The sequence below is a fragment of the Drosophila pseudoobscura genome, chromosome X (assembly GCF_009870125.1).
Source record: "Drosophila pseudoobscura strain MV-25-SWS-2005 chromosome X, UCI_Dpse_MV25, whole genome shotgun sequence".
Taxonomy (NCBI): domain Eukaryota; kingdom Metazoa; phylum Arthropoda; class Insecta; order Diptera; family Drosophilidae; genus Drosophila; species Drosophila pseudoobscura.
This window is the reverse complement of record NC_046683.1, coordinates 13,505,753-13,529,748: the sequence shown is the minus strand read 5'-3', so window position 1 is coordinate 13,529,748 and position 23,996 is coordinate 13,505,753. Positions and strand designations below refer to the sequence as shown.

Here is a 23,996-nt window from a genome sequence, read left to right as displayed (position 1 = left end):
CCGTGACCCATTCCCCCGCCGGCTGTCAATCATTTTCACAAACGATTTGTCAGGCAATGCCGCGATGCAAATAAGCAGCGACATCCCCATTCCCATCCCAGTGGCCTCCCAGCTCCCAGCGTCATGAGTTTTTACAACTTTTCATTTTTGCGCTTGAGTGGCTTTAACTGCCTAAATCTCAGCGCCTTAGGCTTAATCCAGATTAGGGGTGTGGCAGGAGCATATGTGGCATGTGGCAGCCGCGAGGAGGAGCAGAGCAGAGCCGCGCAGAGAACACTATTCAAATTCTCAAATTCAAAGCTCTGCCATCAAATGGCTTGGAAAATATGTTTCTTTTTAGGAGAAGGCTTTTGCGCCTGACTTTTATTGGATGGCGGGGCGCTTCTTGAGCACCCGGAGCCGCGAGTAGATGATGTCCCAGTCGAGATAGGCCCCCACTATGTAGCGGGAGTTCTGTTCGGTGTCGTCGTAGCCAGTGCGTCCATGGAGCAGGCGGATGTTGTTGAAGGTCAGCACATCGCCGGGTCGCGTCTTGAAGGCGTGGGCATCGTCGCGGGCCAGGCGCACGAAGCGCGAGTAGGACTCGTACCAGGGCTCCACCTCCGCCAGGGGCACACTGAAGTGGCTGTCCCGCTGGGGCACACTGTGGTTGATCCGCGTGTACTTGCCCTCTGAGTCTAGACTGTTGTTCGAAAGAGTTAGAGCAAAAGTTAGTCAAGATCTGATCTGGCCTGGGAATGCCTTACCAGATGACGGGCGCCCGCCAGATGTTGTGGAACTCCCGGCCATCCTCGCTGCCAATGTCGTTCCAGTCCACGGGTATCCGGCAGAGTCGCTCAAAGTCCTCGGGATGGTCGCTGCGCAGGCGGTCGGCAATGTGGAAGGCGTCCACCAGGAGGTTGCTGCCTCCCTGGGACTCAGTCTGGACGACGCAGTGGAGGATGTTCACGCTGGGCTTGTACTCGTAGTAGGGCAGGTCCGTGTGCAGGGGCAGGGGCAGCGAGAGGTAGGCAAAATTCTGGGCCCCCGGCTTGGCCTGCACCACGAACTCCTCCCCGTAGGTGGTGCGCCGTATGAAGCCCACACGCTCCGCGAGGCGCCGCACCACACCCTCGTCCAGCGGTGCACCGCGCAGCAGGGCCACCCCATAGACGGCCAGCGCCTGGAGCCACTGTTGCAACGCTGCGTCTTTGGCCATCACCTCCTCGTAGTCGAAGTGCTGGGCCACCTGCTGGAACTCCGCTCCCGCCCAATGACGGGTGGCGGGGCGGTAAAAGTCCTCCAGGTACGCCCGCTGTCGGTCCGCATCGAAGCTGCGCTGCCGGAGCCAGTCCAGCGTGTAGCTGCTCTCGTGGGCATCGCTCCAGCTTACGTGCACCTCCCCGGCGGCCTTGTCCGACCGGATGCTCAGGGGCCGCACCGCCGTGTCGAAGGTGTCCCAGTCGAGGCGACGCGACTGTGAGGTGCCGTGGAAGCACTCCGAGCAGCGGCAGTTGTCCCGCAGCCACACACCCGGAAAGGTCATGGAGGAGGCGCCACTCTCTGGTTCCGGCTGAACTTCGATGCTCGTTCCCTTGACAATCTTCGCGTGCAGGTGTCGCCTGCCCTGCCCCAGGGCGCGGCCTAGTCTTTGAATCCACATTTTAGCGCTACGTCGTGCTCGACTCGCGGACAGTCTCTGACTGAGGGAGAATCGGAGAGAGTGAGCTGCAGCCCGAGATGTCAGATGCGAGATGTGAGAAAGTGAAATCTGAAATCAGCTTTTTGTGTAATCAGCGGCTGGATTGGGGCTTTGGACTTTGTCTGCCAGCTCATCGCAAGCATCGAGAGACGACGACGTCGCCGACCAGTGGAGCTTATGGGAGGGGGGGAACTAGTTCCCATGGAATGCCTATGGCTCCCCAGCAGATGTGACACTTAATCGGGTGATAGTACAAGCATACGTATTGCTCTGATTGTGCTTGACCTACGGCCTCAATCATACGATTGTTTCAACAGTCCCCTGATCTTCGAATGTACTCTCCTTTGAGATGTCATTTAAGATACGAGTGATTCATCTGTGGATATGGAGAGATATTGAGGACATATACTTCTAACACTTCTACTGCAGCAATTCCTTGGTCTTTAGATGTTTAGTTCTTTGAGATATCATATATTAATCTGATGAAATGGAACAATAAGGCCTTTCTTTTGATTTATGGAATAGCTGTGGATTTCTTTGAGCATTTTTTACCGACCGAAAGTTTAGTGTAGTGTAGGGGAGTGTTGTAGCCTACTGACCTGGTTTTGGCCTCGTGCACAATGTGGCATCAATTTGCTGCAGCTGCGCCAACATGTCACGTAACTTTGGACGATAGCGCACATCGTTGGCCAACGGATTGGACTCCAAGCAGAGCGTGAGCCTGCAGCAATGCCAGCTCTCGATGGCATTGGGATTTTTCAGACGCACCAGCCTCTCCACATTCTCGATGTGGGCTAGACGATTGAAGCTCACGTCCAGGACCTTGGAATTGGTTGGCTTTTCGAGGTTTTCGATTATCCTGATCTGGTTGTCGTAGAGCTCCAGCTCCAGCACAGTCGTCAGCAGCGATAGCTTCTCGATTTTCTTCATCAGATTACAGCGCAGGGCAGCCAATTGAGAAGGCTCGAAATCTTCCAGCTTCTCGATGCGGCGATGATTCAGATTCAACTCAACCCAGTCTCCTGGGTTAGAATGACCAGGATCCCACAGTTTCGGCCGACAGTGCTTAATGCCTTTCTTTAAGTTTTGGGATACAATTCAAGAACTACTTAAGCATTATCGTATAGTTTTTCTGCCACGTTTAAGGCTTTTATTCGATGTATTCGCTCTCTCACACGTGGCCTGAGATTTGCTTGACGTCACTTTTCGCAGGCCCCGAGTGCTGATAAGAGCCCGGGGCGAGACCTTATCGGTAGTATGCTGTACGCTGTATGTTGCTTGCTTTAGCAAAGCGGTCAATCAATCAATCAATCAATCAATTGAATCATCTTTGTCCAGGCTGCGGGCTCTGCGGCTCTGCTCCGCTCTGGGCTGCGGCATTTTGAGCCTTTAAAGGGCTTCTCCCGCCGCCGGAGTGATTCTCGTGAAAGCAATAAAAATTGCAGCGCCTTCTTCAATGTGAACCTGACCTGTTGCACAATTGAATGTGGAGCGGGACGGGGGTAGGGGCAGGGGCAGGAGCAGGGGCAGCAGTGGGAGGCAGGTACGAGTAGGCTGTTGCAGCTGAATCGAGTGGCAGCCAGTGCCAGTCGAATGCCCAAATGTCTGCCTGCTCTGACCATTTACAGAGCGGACAATAAATTCTTCATGCAAGGCTGCCACTGTTTCACAGCCCCGGTGCTCCGTGCCCCTTTCTGTTGCTGTTTGCTGCCGCTGGAGGCTTTTGGAAATGTTGCAGAAATTCCCAAGCCGGCGGCCATAAAAATGCGGCTCACATGTGACAACGATTTGTACTTTAGCTCCTTTTATGGCACTCGACTGTTGATGTTGTTGTTGTTGTTGCTGCCACTGCCGTTTCCTCATCCTGATGTTACTCCTTCTCCACCCTCTTCATTTCTCCTTCTGTTGCATTTTTTAAAAGTCGGCTAAGATATGGAACGACCAAGGGATACCCTGCGTGCAAGACGTTTAGTTTTCGTGGCAAGTGTTGGCAATGATTTGTGGGGTAGCTGTTGGTGGCACGCATTCAAATCTGTAGCCAAATGTTGCCTCTATTTTATTTATTTGCACTGATCTTATACATCAATCGCTTTTATTTGAAACCAACATACCCTCATGCTTTCTCTATGTGCGAGGTGTACAAAAATCCACTCAGGTTCACTGCCTCCTCCTGTGTGTGCGGCATCCTCCGTCCGATTCCGATTCTGATTCCGTTTGCGATGGTTCGCTTTACAAATCTCAAAATCGCATCAGATTATACGAAGTTATGCGACGGAGCAGGAGCGAGAGCAGGAGGCTACCATTATTGGTCATATGCCGTTTTGGTTTTTTTTGTTTGTAGGTCAACGCCTCCTCCGTTGCAGACAGCAGCCGCTGCCCCGCAGTTTAGTGCACATCCTGAAGTCCTCACACCCCAAACCCATAACCCACCCACCACATGCCACCAGACCCCCTCCCTCAACTCACAATTGGGTCAATTAACACTGCCGACCCTTGAGGTTGATATCGCCTATCGCTAGAATGGGGAACGGGGAACGGGAAACGGGGGACGAGAGTGTGTCCTTCAGTTTTATGAACCGCTTTGATATGGTGAGTGATTCGTGAGATGCGAAAGAGAGCCCCTCGGTCGATGATTATCATGTCACATGCCATCCAAACAATGGGATGGGTGGACCACTTAAGACCCACACTCACTCCCAGTCGCAGTCCCACTCCCAAGCCGCCTCCATCGTTCTTCGTCCGGAATGTTAACAGTTTTCGTTTCATGTAATTAAGTGCTGCTGATCCACTAGTTTTTATCTTTAAGACCGCTCTGAAAGCGAAACGAGACGAAACGAAACGAACCTGACCGGATGAAAGGATGGCTGGAGAGAGCAGTGAAAGCTTTTTGGCTTCTCCGAAACAATAGGAGGGGGTGGCATTGGGCGATTGGGTTGGGGATGCGATGGGAACTTGTGTTTGCAAACTGTCTGGGCGAGACAACGTTGTACGTGCCGATGATGTCCGATGTCCGATGTCCGCCTCTGTCCCCAAATGTCCTCGTACTCGTCCTCGTCCTCGTCGAGCGTCCGAGCGTTGAGCTTCGCTTCCTTCTGCTGATTGCACTTCAGCCGGTTCTTGGGTCCTGCCGTTTCTGGTTTGGTTCTCCTTCTGGTACCCAAAAAATGTGTTAAGAGTCTAAACACGAACGTGCCGCTCAAAGGCCACTCGTTAACAGGCGCCGGGCAAGAGTTGAGAGCCGAGAGGTTCGATCCGTGTAGGAGGACAGGACACATCACCCATCCCACTCTCCCCGCCCCACAAGTCGAGTCAGCACACAGTCCACATCCTACATCTCTACATCGGTATGGACAGCATCTATTGGTAAATATTTTTACTATTTGCGACAGGCCAAAAGATGAAGCAAAAGAATCCTGGACTCCTTGGGGGGAAGTGGAGAGCAACGAGAGCCAACCAAGCGCAACTAGCTTCATATATCTTTCAGTACCCGGTACTCCAAGACCTTAGGGGTATATTATCTTTGTGGAAATTACAGTCACAGAAAGAGTAATAAGTTGTCTTTATTAGCAGAAATAGGAGATCTCTTGGAGATCCTCCAAAAGAGGAATATCTTTCCCCTCTCCAAAAAGTATCTCCAAATACTAGATATCCTTTAGTTGAGAGTCTTGCCTAAATGGTCTCACTTATTTTGTGTGTGTGTGTGTTTTTTTTCTTGGGGTCTCGAGCCCTTTTGCAGGTGGCTGTGCCGCCGCTGCTGCAACATCCTTGAAGGCGACACCCGACATCTCCAAGATGGCAATGTCTGCAGCCATTTCATTTCGCTGCTTATTTTATTGCCTGGTCCCATCGCTGGCTGTTTGCCCGCCCCAGACAACGACAGACAGTTGGCAAACAAACAAACAAACAGGGACCAAGGACCAACGACCAACGACCAAGGACTACCAACGGTGACTGGGTTAGGCCATATTCCCAGCTAAGACATGTAGTATATCTGTATATATATCTGTATAGTATATCTGTATGGTCTTTTTTTTTGGGCGGTCTTCATTACGAATGCGGCAGAAGAAAAAAAAAAACGAAATGCAATTCATTGCACAAGACATTCTGGTATTCTCTCTCTTTCTCTGTCTATCTCGTTGGAGGAGACTACTATGTGCAGCAAGACACTTCTTTTGGGAGAAGGTGTTGCAGGTGTTGCTGAGACATGGCATTCCTTGGAAGGAGCTCATGTCAGGGGCGGAGTTTGCTTGTCCTGGCACTTTAGGGGCTACATTAGCAGTTTCCTTAAGAAGGTGTGGAATTAGAGGAGAAATCAGAAGCATATATATGTTTTTGGGACTGTTGGAAGTGTTTAGAGATTGAGAAAAATTATAAATCTCTGGGAACTGGGAGTTGGCATCTTGCTGGTCTTTAAAGAATAATTTGGGCATAGGATAAAAGGGTGCTCTTGCTATAAGAGTACAGAATTCTTGGGAATATAGAGGTTCCACAGTTTTATTCAAATAGTTGGGAATGAATGGAGTTTGGGTACAGATAGTATGTATATTCGAGGGCACAAGGAGTCTATATATCTAGGGTAGCCCGAAACCGCATTATATCCAAACAATTGATCAGATTCTGAATCACTTTAATGTCTGTGGTTCCCTGGCACTATCGTTCATTCTGTTTGATTGACTTCCATTCGCGTTTCCAGCGCGAGATGAAGTCTGTGTGCCACCGGGCATGGTGTCGTGCATATATTTATGTGTATAGCCTGCTGCATAGTTTACACATTGTCTGCCAGGAGCATCAGCAGCAGCAGCAGCGACAGCAGCTATCCTGACAGGCGCTGTCTCTGTGCCTTCCCAGAAGGACTAACCATACTATATATCCACTCCACCCCACATCCTCGCCCATTTTCGGGGTAGTGTCTGCTGCATGTTATCTTGTTTTCCTTGGCTGAGCTTTCGGTAAGCCGCGTCTAAATATCCTTTTTCTTTTCTGCCATTCTTACAGCTCATTCCGGGCGACACTCCTTGAGGAGTTGTTTGCGCATTGTTTACAGCTTTGTCTTCTCTAAAAAGGGGGCGAGCAGGGGGCATGAGGGAGGGGAGGTGTTGCAAGTCCTGAGCTTAATGCAGTCTGCAGTATATCCTTCAGCTTTCAGCTCTGCTCGGGCTGCTGCTGCTGCTGCTCTTCTGTTTACAGTTGGCCTGGCAAGTGGCAGGAATACAAATCAAATTAACCTCTTAATTCTCCCTCTGTTTCTCCTTCTCTCAACGCCACACTGACTCTGTCTCTGTCTCTCTGTGTCTCTGACTCTTTCTCTATCCGATTTTCACTTAATTAGTGGGCAATGAGGCGTGGCAGCTCTCGAACAGCATTTGGCAAAGTTTTTGGGACAATGCAATTCCAATTTCAGTTCCAGTTCCATCTCGAACTCCACTTCTCATCGAAGTCGAAGGGCTCGAAGCGGATGTCAAAGTGCGGATATGGTGGATATACCACTGATTGGGTGGCACACAAGAGGCACAGAGCCCCAACTTCCAATTAAACTCCTAATGATATGTGTGTGTGATTTTTCAATGGAAACTATTTCCAACTTTGCTTTGGCTTGGCTTTGGCTTAAAATCAACAAACACTCGGGGGCACGGCCGCTCCGCTCCGCTCCACTCCTTTTTCACCCCGATCCCGATCTCTCTGGGAAGTTGTTGGGAAGCGTGTTGCGGCATATATTAATTTTTATTTTCAACCGCCTGCCTGCCTGCCTGGCTACAAATTAACGTGCGATGCTGCCGCTCTGCCTTTGGCTTCTTGCTGTTCTGCCGCTCTGCTTTTCTGCTTTTCAGCTACGTTCTGCCGCTGCCACTGCACTGCACTGCTTTGTTTGTTTAGCCACTGAATGATGGATCACACTCACACGCACTCACTCTAAACACCCATATTCAAATGCATACTCTTTCGAAACACCCATCACCCATACACTCGCCCGAAAGAGTTTCGAAAGCAACTTTCCAGGGATTTCGGATTGCATTTTTCTCAGTGAAAACCCTTGCTATACTCTCTGCAAAGGCTATGCTGATTTTTATTAGAAGTTGGGATACGATATATCTTCTGAATAATTATGTAAGAAGTCGGTTTATATATCTCTTTCTATGGAAACAAGTTCCTTCTCAGTTGTGTAGTTATCTGCATGATACTTTGCACAGGGCCTCTCCTTTAATTATAGCCGCAAAGATCGGAACACTATATTATATAGGAGTGATGGGAAAAATCGCTGAAAGAGCTAGTTTTTGGGGAAAAATGCTTCCCTATTTCTATGGACAATATATAGTTTTATTATCTATCAATCGAAAGACCTTTCAATACAGCTCTCATGGTACCAATAGTTATTCCAGAGTATCTATAGCTTCGACCACATAGATAGCCCATTTTTGTGTTTTTGTTGTTGTTTTTTTTTTGTTCTTCTCTAACATTTTTGTTTGTATTTCGAGCCCCCCCTCCTTGGAGCATCCAACCCTTGGCCTTTGTGTTCAGCATGCCTGCCTCATTATTTTCACACGTTGCATGGCACGCTCTCGTGTCTCTGCCCCTCGCCCCGTACCCGTACCCGTCCGCTGGTCTGTTTATGTTTTAAGGTAATTTTCTGGACCGCCGCCGCATTACTTGCAACTGTTGCGCCCATTGAACCGACCCCCAACCCGAGCCGCATACACACGCACGTATACCCCTTCCTAGGGCCAGCCCCCCGCCCCCGGACCCCAGCCACTGTTAGCCATAAAAGGTCAATGATACTTACAGCTGAAGAACAGCTTCGGGGACGGAAGAGGGCTACGAAAGCGAGCACCCTGAAACGAAGTGTTCAAGTGTCTTGAGGAAATTGAGAAAGTAGGAGAAAGATGATTATGCACTGCAAGAAATAGTAGCTCAACGATTGGGAGTGCACCAACAAACAGTAAACTGTACTCAAGAGCTTCGATTCAATGGAGTCCTTATCCATCATGCTCTTTCAATCCGATGACTCGATATCTCAATTATAGTTCATGGGTCTTTTCCCTCAGTGCCGGAAGCGAAAGAAGTAAGAACTTGGAAACCTCAAGGGTTGAACGGGTAGTAGTTCGAGAGTCGGAGGATGCTGGGTGCTGGACGGGGGGATTCTGTGAATGTGGTCAAGCTGCATGAAATTGAAATGGTCAAAACCATAAACTTGGCCATTTGTACTCTCTGGTCCGGTTATGAGCAGAAGAAACAGAAAAACAATAAAAAATGAGAAGGCAAAGGAGGGAAATACATAATATGAAATGAAGGAGACCCCGGGAAATGGACAAATGGAATAGAAAAACAGCCGCAAAATATGAAATGCGCGCAAGTAACAAACAGGATATGGCTCCTTACCCATACATACCCATACTCGTTTGCAACGTGGTGGGGGAAAGGGAAAGGGAAAGTGTGACTGACTGAACGAGCACTTAAGTGGACAAACTACAAGTGGGGTCACTCCCGACGTCGTGGATGCTGATGGGATGCGAGTGATCTGGGGAAGCCCCTGGAACCCCCATAAATGCTGAGTGAATTGAGGTAACAAAGTGTTTTTCGCCACACATTCAAGTGCACAAACCTCGCCCACCTCCCCACTGTAATATTATATTTCGAATACATGTACGATAAAATGTCCAGAGAGTCGTCTGACGGGGGAGCATTATGGCAGTTCTGCCACTGTGGAGATAGTGGACAAGTTTGAAGAGTCCTCCAATTGAGTTATTTAATATCGCAGCTCGGGAAACTCTTTAAATATGGGTACTCCCGCCTTTAAGACTCCACCCCTAGCAATACATATTAAATAATGAAATAAAGCGATTATTATATAATATTTTCAGCACAATTAATGAGGGGTGGCAGGGGCAGGGGGCAGGGGCCGGGAGCTGCAGCAAAAGTTTCACCAATAATTGCCTACAATTAAAATTGATTTATGAAAAAAAGAGAGAAGGAGATAGAGATTCGGAATGGAATTCAATTAAAAAAGGAGTAGGAGTACGGACAGGAGCGGCAGCAGGACCACCAATTGCGCAATGGCCAATCAATTAATAAGAAAATGTCGGTGGACTAAGGGCTCCTCGCTCTGATATATGGGCCAATAAAGGGATGAGCCGCCCACTGAAGGACTCAGGGAGTAGTGGAGTGGAGGTCCCAACCGAGGATCGTTATGCAATTACGCGTCGCTACGGCTACGTCCAGCTGTCCATTCGCTGGGTGCCTCCTCCTAACATGAAAGCCCACCCAAAGGATAATTAACGGACGCACACGCACACGCATACGCCGCCGGACGCTGGATAAATGCGTTTATTTAACAAATTAATTGGCGCAAAGGGAGGGACGGGCTGGCCTGCGCGGGAGAGCGAAAGGGACAAAGAGCGACAGTACGAGTGCGAGCGAAAGAGATGGACTTCTTTAAATGTCTCTCGCTGAGGTGAGAGCCGTTCGGCTCGTCTCCGTGCTCCATGGCTGACAATTACTTACACATTGTTGAACCTCTTGCAAAACAATTTTTTGCCACTGCCACTGCCACTTCTGGTACTGGCGCTGGCTGTTGTGCGATTTCCGGGGACCCAGAATGTAATTAATAAACGTATTAAAAACGCATGCAAGTGAGCAACCGTATGGGCTGCGGACAGGACGGGATAGGACAGGACGTGGCCAGGACATTGGACATGCCGGTGGTCTCCTCCGGACTGCCGAACGTGACTCCGTCACAGTGCCAGTAGCAGTGGCAGTGGCAGTACGCAATCGCCATGCCCCATTCAGTGGAATGAAAACCAATTAATCAGCTGCTGGCTCACCGTTCGTCCCCATACCGTCACCGTCACCGTCCCCGTCACCAACACCATCACCATCCCCCTGGTCAATGGTCCATGAAATGGTGCGCCTCTCAAAACCAACCCCCAGCCGGATGACAGCCAACCCCCCGCCGAGTTGTACCAATATTTGTTGTATTAAGCAGCAGGTCTTCCCCCAAGACCCCCCCCCCCCCCCCTGAAATAAATACAAAACAGAACAATAAAAAGCTGTAAGGATGGAATGGATGAGTAGATGGGCACGAAGAAGAATAATGGCAGATAATAGACAATTTTTATATTACAGATTTTTATGGTAGCGACAAATTATGAACAGCCAGGGGCCCCAGGAAATTCCGAGGCCGACGTCAGGACTTCGGGACTTCACGACTTCAAAGTGGGGCATAATGAACTCTTGAGGAACGTTGGCCACAGAACAGACATCAATTTGAAGGATTGGTAGCAGTGGAGACGATATTTCATTGAGTTTCAAGGATATATGGTATCAAGATTCTGATTTTAATGATTGGTGGCTTATTTGGTTGGTAATAAGAGCCACTAAATAACTTAAATCTAAAATAGCACCATTCAAAGTTTAATACACTTGAAGCAGACTTCAGTTTCGGCTCAATATATGTTCAGGTATAGCCATTGTATTGACACGAATGAAAAATCCTACGCAAGGTCAGGCAATTCTCTTTTTAAACCATGAAATGTTTTGTTTGTTTTACTTATATTGGGTGTCAGCGGACTTGGGAGATCCAGCCATTTTTCTCTGAGTGTGAAAATGGAACTTTATAGAGTTCAACAGTAGCCAGTAGAGCCTTCTGATAGGAATCTATCTCCACTATCTCCTCAAGATACTGCTGATATTTAAAGGGCATCCAAGCGTCGTTGGCTCCATGATTGCGGATGGCAGATGGCATTCCTTTGGAGATCAACAAACCTGCACAGAAAAACCCACATCCATTAAGGTGGGATGACTACCGAGTGTATCTGTATCCGTATCTACTGGGTAACCTTTGGAACTGACTTTGCCTACTTTATCTTCAACTGCAGATGCTTATTTATGGGGGCTAGACGAGTGGGAGGATGACAAATTACTGGCTGCCAGGAGTTTGGTCGGTGACTCTCTCTGGGATTTGTGGATGGCCTGAGCATGGGGATATGGGTGCCATCCTCTGCAGGCAATGTAATCACATTTATTCGCGACACTCGAGACGCTCCTGGAGGACTCGGGGAGCTCCAGGACTCGAGCCTCGAGCCACAATTATTGTCTTGTAACGCACACGCCCCTCATAGCAGACAAAAAAAAAAAGAAGAAATCAGAATGGGAATGAAACATTTGCCCCCCGCCCGCAAAAGAACACTTTATACAAATCGCTACCTCGGAGACGCCACAGAATCCGCAGAATCCTGTTCGCCTGTCAGACACAGGAGTGAGGCAGAGAGAGAGAGAGAGAGAGAAAGTGGAGTCCTGAGTCCCTGAGTGATGGCATTTTTGCCTTATCATTTTTACGTTTTTGTGATAATTCATGTTTATAAATTGTTTATGTATTTCATTTGCCATTACATTGCAGAAAATTTCGTCAGAAAGGAGTCGGAGTCGGAGGCAGAGGCAGAGGCAGGCACCCCCGGGTACGAGTGTAATGCCGACTGATGAAAAATTCATACCGTGAGGAGCAAAAGAAAACTGAATTTGCGAATTGGATTACATGGTCCGACAGGAGCAGGCAGGGTCAGGGGCAGGAACGGAGGCAACGTGTCACATTCCGGGGACAGGACAAAAGGGAATGTCTAATAAAATCAGAATCATTGTCAAGTCATCTAAGTGAGTCGTAATGTGGAAACAATCTTTTAAGTCAAAGAAAAGAGACTTAGATCTGAGCTCAAGATCCGTTTAATCCCCCGACAAAAAAACCCATTGGGAAAGTTTGAAAACTCAATTTTCCTCATGATTTACAGAAATACTAACATTCTCCCATTCCCATTACCATTCGGGGGCCCATCAACAACATCAGTTTTCAATCAAACTTTGCATATCCCATCCATCAACACGGAATCACACATCAAAGCCGCATGCGTGTCAAAAAAATGACTGCTGGCAAAGAGCAAAGGAACTCCAGACTCCACTTCCTCCCGAAATCCCACTCTAAGCAAGCCCCATCTCCCGTAGGGAATGGCTCTGCAGAAGCACAACAAATTAGGCTAAACACCGACAAGCTCTCTTGATACCCTCCATACTCTCCTCTCCTCTCCTCTGCACACCACTTCAGGCATTCATCCATACACCCATTGTTGGGGCCCTCTCGAAGGCAATGGCGATGTCGATGGCGATGCTGCGATATTTCCAGAGGCAAATAGCAATAGAAACTGGAACGGAACCCAAATGCGAGTCTACGCTGACTGCGCGCACGTATTCCCAAAAATGCACTGCAAGAAAAACTATAGCAGAGAGGGGCTGTAGGAAAAAAGGTTGAAAAACCTTTAGGGCAAGAGTATCATGGTAGTTTTGGTACAGAAAATCTAGTAAAATATGCACAACGTACTACGATATTGATAAAACATATCAAAAACTCTCAATTCTAATGGGATATGTGCTTTATACTCGTTTGGTTTCCTTTGAATGTGGGAAGTGTGGTAGTGAGTTATAAACCCAAAATACTCAAATACTTTTGATGCCAAGACACACATTTTTCATTGTTTTAAACCATTTTTTCCCACAGTGTCATTTGAAAACTCCCATCTCAAATGCTTCGTAATTTTCTTCAGTGTCAAGTCAAAGTTTGGTACTTAAAGATAGCCACGGATATGAAATAGGATTACACTGGGTGAAAGTTGTAGTAGCATCGAAACAGAACTACTTTCCCTAATGGGAGAGAAATTTGCTGATTGAATTTGAAGCATATTTCCACTATTGATTGATTTTCATCATTCCTGAATGCGAACATATGTATATTTCCCCTGCTCTTTGCCTTTCGCAGAGTGTAGGTTAGAACATAAGGCACAGACTCTCGCACACTGAAGGAAACATTCACTTAACCGTTGAGAGCACCATTGAGCCAAGTGCGCCTACCTTTCTCTCAGTGCTCGACAAAAGGCTATAGAGCGAGCGCCAAAGAGAGAGAGCCATGGACATAAATCATACATAAGTCTAAGTAATTGTGTTCCAGAGCGAGTGCGAGGGCCAGTGGCTGGCCAGCCATTGAATGCCCCAACGCCCAACGGCAGGCCATGCACAAATCTCTACACCTTTGTGTACCTCTTGCCACATACTGCCACCTTGCTTCCCCTCCTTCCCCTTCCCCTACCCCAGCATTCAAATGCTGACGCAGCGGCGTCTGTCGAAGTTCGCAAACACACTGACTGCGCATATCCGCAGCAAATTAAAATTTCATTAAGAGCAACAAAAACGGATGCATGATTGGGTGGGCGGCAGACTCCAGGCCACGCATCTGACGCATTGACGCCTCCGAGGGATCCAGAGGAGGGTGGCAGGGGTCTACGTCTACTCTGCTCCATTTTTCGGGTCTGAGCTCCGAACATAATCGCCTAGACACAATGGAGGACCGACCGACAACAGGGGGGAGCAGCAGCTGTCACAAAGCCACGGCTAGTTTTACACTTTGTGCAACAACCCATGGTACATGGTGGCAGAATGGTGCTGCTCCTGGTGCTGGTGCTGCTGCTGGTGCTTGTGGCTGGGCCACATAGTTTTGAGGGACTTTCAAGTTTCTTCTCCTACGGCACTCGAGCGTCGGGCGTTGAGCCAGCGGTAGTTTTGGCCAAAGGAAAAAGGTGAAGACACACAGTCGTATTCACATTCACACAAACACTCATGCTCACACTCACATTCATGCCCCATGGCTCGTGGCACATTGAGCCGCTTAAACAGGTTACTATGATTAAGTAATAGTTGTGCCCCATGCTTAACACTTGCTCTGGATTTTGTGGAAGACAAAAGCCACGAAACAGCAGCACAACAGCAGCGAATACATATAATGGGGATGATGTGAATCATCGCACACTACAGTGGGGATTGGCTACAGGCAGATCAGCAGCTTTAGAGTCCCAAATGAGTGTCCCTGAAGTTGTATAGAATTCAGACAACATTTTGGTAGTCCCCGGTAGCCAGTGCCACCTGTACGGTGGCCTCTCCCCTTCCCTTTGTGTGCACACACATTCTCAAGCGAGACTCCCCACCGCCGCCACCGCCACCCCCATTAAAAGGACACTAACAAAGTCTTTTGTGCCGTTTTGAAGACTTTACTTGTATTTTAATACGTATACGCCCCGTATATACACACACACTAATGTTCCATGCTAATGCTTGTTCGTGCCACACAGCCGTCGTGTGTGTGTTTGTGTGTGTGGCAGGGGCCAGAGAAGAGCGCTTTGTTTTACAAACATACCTAATTAGTGTCAACTATTAACATAAAGAGTGCACTTCACATAAGAACTTGAGACGACAACGGCAGCCGCAGCAGCAGCAGCAACAGCAACAGTAGTACTGAGGCATGCAACAACAACCCAACTGGCGACAAGGATGAGCTGCTGGCCATAAACTAACTCTCGAGTTGGAGTTGACTAAGCTGCCACAACAATGCCACTGGAGAGCAGAGCACCAGTGGAGAGTAGCCGACTCGGAGGCGGATGGCGTGTGTCCTTAATGCTGGTTGTGCACTAAAAACACAACAAAGTTGCGGCTGTTGCTGCCATTACGGGAGGCGGAGGTGGATGGGGGCAGCAACATAATATGCGTGCATTATCAGCGCTCCTCAAGTGGCAAATGGAGTGCGAGCATGCAACCGGGTGGAGCGGTGTAGTGGGCTTCAAGTATCATTGCGGCAATCATGAGATGTTGCAACACTTTGTTCCACAATGAAAGTAACAGCAGTGGCCAGTGCCAGCAGGCCACATCCTTGGACACATCCTGCAACAGGAAATCAGCAACATGGTGCACACGCATGGGCATGGCGCCACAGGACAGCAAACGAGAGACCAACGACAAACGCAGGACCTGGACCTTGCTGCACAACAATAAAGCTTAAAACAACATTTAAATAGTTGCCCCACACAGCATGCATCCTGCACCCCCCGCTTCAGCAGCGCCACCCCTCAGCCCCGCCACTGACGAGCCAGAGGCCCCCCTCTGGCCTTTGAGCTTCTGTAATGTGTTGCTGCTACAGCCACAGCAGCAGCAACAACAGCATCAAATGATTTTGGGATATGAAACTTTTGCACCTCCTTCTCCTCTCTTCCCCGCGCCTTTTTCTGTGCCTCTTCCCGCCTTCTGCCCCTTTATCTTTCCCATTTTTGAGGTTAGTTTTTATGGAGAATTTGAAGCATTTTTCAGAGATCTTTCAGCTAAAGTTGAACGATTCTTGTGCGTGAGAGATGGGGAAACTTGGGATCATCGGGGGAGAAGGGTTCTCCAGGCAAAGAGAAAGACGGAGATAGCGAGGGACGCCGAGCAAAGTTTAAGTGGTCGACAGCTTGGGCGACGAGAACTATGCAAAAATTATGTGAAAAAAAGCAGGGGAGACTCTTTAATACAGTCATAAATTTGGCGCCTGCCAAGAGAGCCTGTCAGAACGGGGGGCCGGTTCTGGGTGTTAGATGGAGGACGGGAGGGGGAGGGGGTCCAACGTAGAGTTGGTACAACTTCTGGCCCGCAACTATTTAAAAGCCATAAAAGCCGAAAGCTGTTGCCAAACGGATGTGCCAGCCGGATGCAGTTGATAGGCATGAGTTACACCACACACACACCAAAAGCCAGGCGACAGGACACTACAGGATATACTGGACAGGATCCCCCGGAGACGGGGAGAGCGAGAGAGCGAGTGGGGCAGAGAGTTTGAGCCTGCTCCCAAAGGCCGAAACACTTTCCGGCACATTTGGGCCACACAAAAGCACACCGCAAACAATAGTCGGGGGTAGGGGCTGTCACAGGGGCAGTGGCAGTGGCGGTGGCAGTGGCAGTGGCAGTCGGAGCCCAAAAGTGTTGCCAAAGCTCCATACAAGGGACTTTGGCTGCAGAGCGCACTAATTGCAACTCATGTAAATCGACAAGGACAACCCACTCAGGGACACACACGTGCACACTGTGTGTCAGGCACACGAGTGTGTGGCACTCTCCTAAGTATTGGGGACACGCACACAAAGTCGTAATGACACAACGGCGACGGCAAGGACAGGCTGCAAACGATGCCGACAAACGACCAAACGACAACTAAGAACAAGGACCCCAAATACTTACGACTCACAAACGATAACAGGGATACCCTTACCAAAGAAAAGAAGGGTCAAGAATGCCCTTTGGGGTAAGACTTACCGATTTATTCTATAGTTTTCTATTCTTTCGTTGGTGTAGTATCTTTTATCTTTTGATGTACATATCTATGTCCATTGATATCTCGGAGAGCTCTTCTTTCCTCTATCTCTCCATACACATATATTTATTCCTTTATCACATTGATTTGATAACATTCCTATGCCTTTTAATAGCTGAAATACCCCTTAGAGTGAGGGGAATCTCTGTGTCTATTTCTGTTAGGAGGAAAGTCACTCTGGCAGGATGCTGGGAGGAGCAAGAAGCCAGGGGCAAGAAGGAACGAGGGCGAGTACATGCATATATCCTGTGTAAAACTTCAAGTAGTGCTTAATAGTTAGTTAAGTCGAGTTGAATGCGTTTTTCGACAAGAGGCAGGAGGCGGGAGGCAGGAGAGCGGGACTGAGCCATCGCCAGAGACAAAGACAGAGACAGACTGAGACACAACGTGAGAGAGATGCATTCTCTGGCTGCTTTTGAATATTGAGTGAAATATTGCTAAGCTCTCGCTAAGGGTAGAAGAGACAGGGAGGGAGGGAGGAAGGAAGGAAGGAGGCTGCACTGGTGCTGCTGCAAGTGTCGCCTGTAATTTATTTACATTGCAATTAGTTCTCAGCTCCGTAAAAGATTATAAACTTTCGCCATCTCTTTCGGTCCCTACATCCCTCTAGCCAGCCTTCATCTTTGTGTGTGTGTGTGTGTGTGCTTTATGGCAAAGTGTGGCAGCTGGAGGGGAAGAGTGCAGCATCAAAATGCAAGAACAAAAAGCAGAAGAACCCAAGGAACGAAACTGAAACTTATGCGCTTAACAAATTGACAAATGCATAAAGTCCTCCTAGCCGAAACTTTGGTTCCCCCTTTAAGTGCATTTTCCTGACAAAGGGTGGCTCCAAAAGGGAAATGGAAATGCAGAGCAGCAGTCGGAGGAGCGAGGGGAAAGCGAGTGGTGGAAGAACCCAATTGAGAAAGGAAATTATGATGTCATTCATTGATAGAGAACGATGAGGCCACACATCTACTCGATTGATCGATTACTCCACAAGACTTCATTTGAATAAAGGAGAGTTACGAGCATGGGAGCTATGCCTTACTGCTGGAGTGCTGCCTGTGTGAGGAATGTTTTGCCATCATTTTGTGGATAGAACTTTAAGGGATTCCCGTTCTTTTATAAAATATTTAAATTTTCATTGGAGTTAGAGGACTACCATTGGGGGTTCAATCCTTCATATAGAATTTATCAAAAACCAAATTACCAAGAGCTGTTCTATAACAGGGTTTTCCGTGATTCTACGTCATGCCCAAGCAATGTATTTTGCTTTTGCTTTATTGGGACCGACTTTTGCGCGTCACCAAAGACTGTGTATGTTGTTGTTGTATTCTGGGACCGACTAAGCTGCCGAGAGACGCAGGATAGCACACGAGAGAATTGAAGTAGCCAGTGCCTGTACCAGATACAGCGATTCCGCTGCTAAAAATCCAAAGCTACTTTGGAACGGATCGACAAAGTCCTGTTCATCAAAGGAATTCGCAGACAGATCGAGGATCTCTTTGAACCTAAGACCATATTGGTTCAAGTGCGCCTTAATGTCGAGGGCGATCAGATTTTCGGATATTTATAAGATATTCCTTTCGGATACCTGTACCACGAAGCATTGTAACTAAAATGCACATGAAACTTGTTCAATATCTGATGCCAATATTTTCTTGGCTTTTATCCAACCAAACACTACAAATCATCAAAATCCGTTTAAAAATCGAACGTAGGACCACAAAAGTTTCCTTGTTTAATCCTTAAAGTGCAGTTTTCTTTGGTCCACTCCTCTCTCTCGCTCCGTTTTCTTCTTTTGGCCATAACTTTGCTAATCTCTTGGCTTGTTCCGGGGGGCTTAGCCGCGAAATCGCTTTTCCCCAAAGCCCTTCACCGTGGCCACGCCCCACGTTGCAATATCGAACAGTCGCCGTGCAGTGCAACTGTGTGGCACTCAGTCTCTGTGTGTGTGTGTGTGCCACATTTTTCGCTGCTTGCAACTTGCACAATGGGAATATAAATAAATAAATAGAAACCACTTTTCGCGCCCCGCTCGGAAACGGCAAACAAAAAGGGTCTGCCAGGGCAGGGGTAGGGAGCAGTGGCAGCCATTGTGGCAAGACACAAAAGACGAAGCGTAAGCGAAATCAGAGAAACGAAACACTTAAAAAAAGAGCAACAAAGAGTATGAGAGAGAGAGAGAGAGAGAGAGAGAGGAGAGCGAATCCGTTTGGAGCAATGTTCATTTTTCTTTTCCTCGTCCGCGTCCGCGTCTGCGTCCGTGTCCCCTTCCGCCGCTGCCGCTGCTGCTGAAGCGGAAACGGAAGTGCCACGTCTTGAGATGGCGTCTGCCTCGGACCTCGGACCTCGGACTGCCTGGCAGACTGACTGACTGACTGACTGACTGATTGAGTGATTGACTGGGCCCCGGCACTCGGCAGTCAGTTACTGCAGTTCCTCTTAAAACTTAAACTCTCTCTCTATCCCATTCGCCATTCAGCCCCCACTGTCTCTGCTCTGTCTTGGCCATCACTTAATGAAGTCGTTAAGCGGTTTCTCCTCCCTCCATCTACTCTCTCTCTCTCTCTCTCTCTCTCTGTATTTCTGTCGCTTCTGGCCAGAAGGCGTGCCCGTGCCCCTCAGCGGGGGCGTTCAGCGCGAGTCGCCTTTTGGGCTTTTAATAGCTTTTAGCTCAACTTTTTATTCCTCGTGGCTTTCTCCTCCGTTTCTCCTTATCGGCTTTGCAGTGGGACTTTATGTCCAAAAAGCAGAGACTTATTACTTAATGACGCCTCATTTCATGATGATGATGCGGCCAAAACAGCGTCGTTGCCGCTTCATTAGACGCGCCCCATCGCGATGCCACAGAGCAGACACAGCAGCAGAAGCAGCAGCAGCAGCGAGAGTGGTGGCAGAGTGGCGTTCACGGCCCATTGCGAATGACTTTTAATTGTGGAATGATAAAATGGTTTTATTTCTTTGGGTAAAAGCTTTGGCGGTTGAAAATTCGCATCACCCTCGCGGCCATCGAAATGATTGGAAATTTCAAACCGGAACCGAATAAATCATCCAAAATGCAAATCAAATTAGGGGAAATGCAGAGTGGGGGCTCCAACAGAGGATATCCTAGACATAGGGGCACTTAGGGAACACTTCTGAAGGACAAGAATCAAGGGCAGAAGAGCAGAATCGAATGCAATGCAGAATGCAATACAATTGGGACTCAAACTATTTCCAGACATTGAATCCCTTTCAAATAAAACACTATACAATTATTCAAGGCTGTAGACATTGAATGGCAATCGTTGAATCGGATTATATATATTCGAGAACTGAAGTAATTATGCATCAAATTTTTTGTGGAGAGCAGAGACCACTCATCTCTTAAGCTCTTCACCTGATATTCCATTAATAACCGAAGCGAAGCATTTACATAGATGCTAATTAATTTCTGAATTTGTGCATACGTTATTTTGTACCTTCCCCGCCATCCGCCTGAAAGCCCTACTTAATCGGCTCTCTATTACAGAGTAAATGCACTCCGAAAGCCCGAATCAAGGGCGGGGTGGGCTTTAAAGTTATGCCAGATATCATACGTACATATGTATATTGTTTTTGCCGGGTGCTATCCATGACGCCAATGCAAACAGAGCGCCAGAGCGTCGACGTCTGCATAAGGTCTGCATAATCTCCATCAACGTCAATTACCCAAACCAGGGAACCGGCGGGAGTCGGGGAAGCCAGGGAAGCCAGGGAAGCCATGGAAAAGGGGAACCCCAGAGGAGAGTTACCCACCAAGCAACACGCAGAATTGGCATTCGAGAGCATTCGGCTTATGGGCAGACCCACTTTTGAGGGGGCATGGCCACGGCCCCATCGCATGGCAGGATGGAGCGATGGGTAAGCGGCTTAAATCAGTTTTGCCGCAGAGCAAAAGTCAAAAAGTACAACAAAAAACAAGTGGGAATGGGCATAAATGATGATTTCGAAGGGAGAGATACCCTTTGTGCAGTGTTTCAAGAGCCAAAGAAGGCAGCAGTAAAGGTGATGGGAAATTGTCATAATAGAAGATTTTATAGAAATTATCTTGACTTAAAAAGAGCCTGCCCCCTTGGCCTGCCCATCTAATCTGTTGATATATCTAGTCTTTAGAGTCGAAAAGTCCTCTCTCTACCTTATACTCCCTTCCCACAGGACGCGTCGTTTAAAAGGTACATAAATGCACATCAAAAACTGAATGGCTCAAACGGCAAAGGGAGAGCAACAAATGGCAATTGAATAAAGAGACACCAAAGGGTACACACAGCGAGAGAGGACTATGGAGAGAGCATATGGGGGGCATACAGGGGACGGGGGGGTGTTTTAAGGTGTATATCCATGTGTGTTGTTGTTGGTCCTCGCATGTCCCTAACGAGTTGAGCAATCGGCGCCTAGACAGTTTTCTAGACAAAAGCCAGCTGCTGGACGTCACCATCATCATCAGTGGGGAGTCGGGAGTGGAGAGTGGGGAGTCGGGAGTGGGGAGTCTCCTCTCCCCTTCATCAGTGCGGAGTCATCATCATCATCATGACGATGATGAAGGGGTACCTGGACAGTCGCTATGAACAATTTAAAATGTGAAACACGTCTAATCCTTTGAGAGCTGTCACAGTAAATGTGAATGCTTCTCCTTCTGCCTTCTGGCTGCTGCCTGGCTGCCATGGCCATGGAAAAGGCCCGTCGTCGTCTATGCCCAATGGTCAGACATTTATGAAAAATGATTATAAATGCACAAAGCATGCGACCCAGACAAGAAATGGCAGAGTCGGAGGACTCATTGAATGCATGGACTTCTGTCCTGCGGGACAAACATTTCATTTCAATGGTGGAGAACCCTCTTCCCATCCCCCTCCCCCCCACACGCCACAAAAGTGTGCTACGAAAAATGGCAAATAATTAAACAATCAACGATGGCGGAGATGGAAACGGAAAAGGAAACGTAGGGAGTGGCAGAAAAAGATTTAAGGCAAAAATTTAACAAAAATAATATACAACACAATGCCTTTCGAAATCATAAAGCAGAACTCCTGGCAGAGATTTAAATGTGCAGAAGGATATAGTAAATACTTCAAAAGGATCGTCAGAGAATCGATCCGTTAATAAAATCAATTGAAAAATAACATAAATTTGTTGCTCTATAATCGAATTACGATTAGTCAATGAAATAGGGACTGAAATGTATATTCCGATACCAGAATCAGTGGGAAAACTAAGTATGTATATTTCCACAGGGCTATTGGAGAATGCTGAATCATGAAGAATTATTATATCTACTTGATTGCGATCGGATCCTTGAAATAAACAGAATGAACAGAACAAACTTGGCTCTTTGAACACCTGGCTTCCGGAGACTATGAATGCCAGAATAACACGCTTTTGAGTGCATCCTCATAGTAGAATTCAAACACTTTATGCACCCCAGAACACCACTAATGTGCTGCACCGCACTGTACCTGTGATTCACATCCCAGTCCTGTCCTGGGAGTACAATCGTTCCTCCTCCAAAAAAAAAAATGGCGGTGAAAAGAGGTGATGAAGCGTGCACCGGGTAGGAGATGATTGCAGAAACAGGAGAGCAGGAGAACAGGAGAACGAGGGGTAAGTGGGTAAGGTCAGACAGTGGCCGCAGACCGCAAACTGCAAGCGCTGCTAATGAGTGGCCAACAGTGGCATGGTGGCAGGATCCACATCCACCCAACCTAGCCTCGGCACTGGCACTGGCACTGGTCCCGGCCCCGGCCCCGGCACCGGAATCACTAATTGAAACAATGCCGGACACCTAAGCAGAAACCCAGAGAGCGGGAGAGGGGCAGAGCAAAAGGCAGCAGAAGTGGCAAATGCAGAGCGAGAGATAGCCAAAAGCCAACAAAAGCAGGCGCAAAGTGGCCATCGGTTGCCGGGAGTCGGGGGTGTCCGGGAGTCGTCATTTGATGAGCTCCCGACTTGGCCAAAGCCCCCGCTCCGATGTCCACTGTCTATTCAAATGAAGGCAGCAGCAGTAGCAGGAGTAACGGCAGCAGCTGGCGGCAAGTGTTTGCCAAAGCCATGAAATGGCCAACAGACGGGGCAGAGTGGAGAGCCAGCAGTGGGGCAGGATAATGCGACAGAGTGAGACAGAGAGAGAGAGAGAGAGGAGTCGATGCAGGGAAATGACTTTAAGTGCATCAGCAGAAGAAGCATCAGGAGCAGCAGGACCATCTGAAGCAGGAGCAACTGATTATGCTCAAGGATTGTCCCTTTCTCATTCTCTCTCTCTGCCTGTGTCACCGAGGAGAGCTGCAGGTAAATGGGTTTTCGGAAGAGGGAATCTTAAATCAATTAGCTGATGGTTGGCCCTTAATGGCAGCCAAATCCGGTGGCGGGGCAGGAGGAGTAAGCATTACCCAATGATGTGATGAAAGGATGCTACTTAGCGGTGGCTGTGGGGCAGCATCAGCTGCCAACACTTTGCGAGAACGAACTCAAGTGTTGGGGGAATATTTTCTATTTGATGACCCACAGATGTATTTTTCTTTGAATTCAACCCCAAGAACATACATGAGCCCCTGTCTATGTTGATTAATTCCCCTAATTGGTTACATCGTGGCATCATTTTACCCCCAGAGGTTCCACTTGAACCATTTTCCTTCCTCTTTAAAGATGATACCGTTACGATTTTCATTCTGTCTGCTCCGTTACCTTGCCCTGTCGTCCCTCGCCTGAGCTTGTATAATCTGTTTATCCAAGCAACGACTCCAATTCACTGTGATTCCCCATTGATTCCCTTTGATTCCCTTTGATTCCATTACCAAGCGCGAGCTCTCGTCCCCCCATGTCCCCCAATGCATTCCTATGGGCTTACGGACGTAGCAAGTGGAGCGGAGTGGAGAGAGCGATAAAGAATGGAGAGTGGAGAATTGGAGAGATGGGAAATATGAAATCCCAGAACTTCTCAGATTGAATAAAAGTAAAAATGATTTGTATGAATGAGTGATTCGTGTTGGCTGAGCGGTTCAGGGGATTAGCCTGTTGACAAGCTATTTCGAGCCGGGCTGGCCCCCGTCCCCGTGGCTTTTCCGACTTTCCCAACTCTGCCCTGTTGTTGGCCAAGTTCGGATTGTAATTTGT

General features: G+C 48.1%; 1 protein-coding gene across 1 annotated transcript; it reads right to left on the bottom strand.

The window, feature by feature from the left end:
• Positions 1-329: 329 nt before the first annotated feature.
• Positions 330-1,718, bottom strand: LOC4811764 (gamma-butyrobetaine dioxygenase). Its single transcript, XM_001352298.4, has 2 exons — positions 747-1,718; positions 330-682 (listed from the first exon to the last, which is right to left on the bottom strand). The coding sequence occupies exons 1-2, from the start codon at positions 1,640-1,642 to the stop codon at positions 364-366; spliced, it is 1,215 nt and encodes a 404-aa protein (XP_001352334.3). The 5' UTR covers positions 1,643-1,718; the 3' UTR covers positions 330-363.
• Positions 1,719-23,996: the final 22,278 nt, after the last annotated feature.

What these genes read in the sequence shown, in the direction of transcription:
- LOC4811764 (XM_001352298.4), bottom strand. Translation starts at nt 1,642, where the DNA reads ATGTGGATTCAAAGACTAGGCCGCGCCCTGGGGCAGGGCAGGCGACAC. An exon ending in TGGCGGGCGCCCGTCATCTG is followed by an intron (nt 683 to 746) that starts GTAAGGCATTCC and finishes TTCGAACAACAG; the next exon opens with TCTAGACTCAGAGGGCAAGT.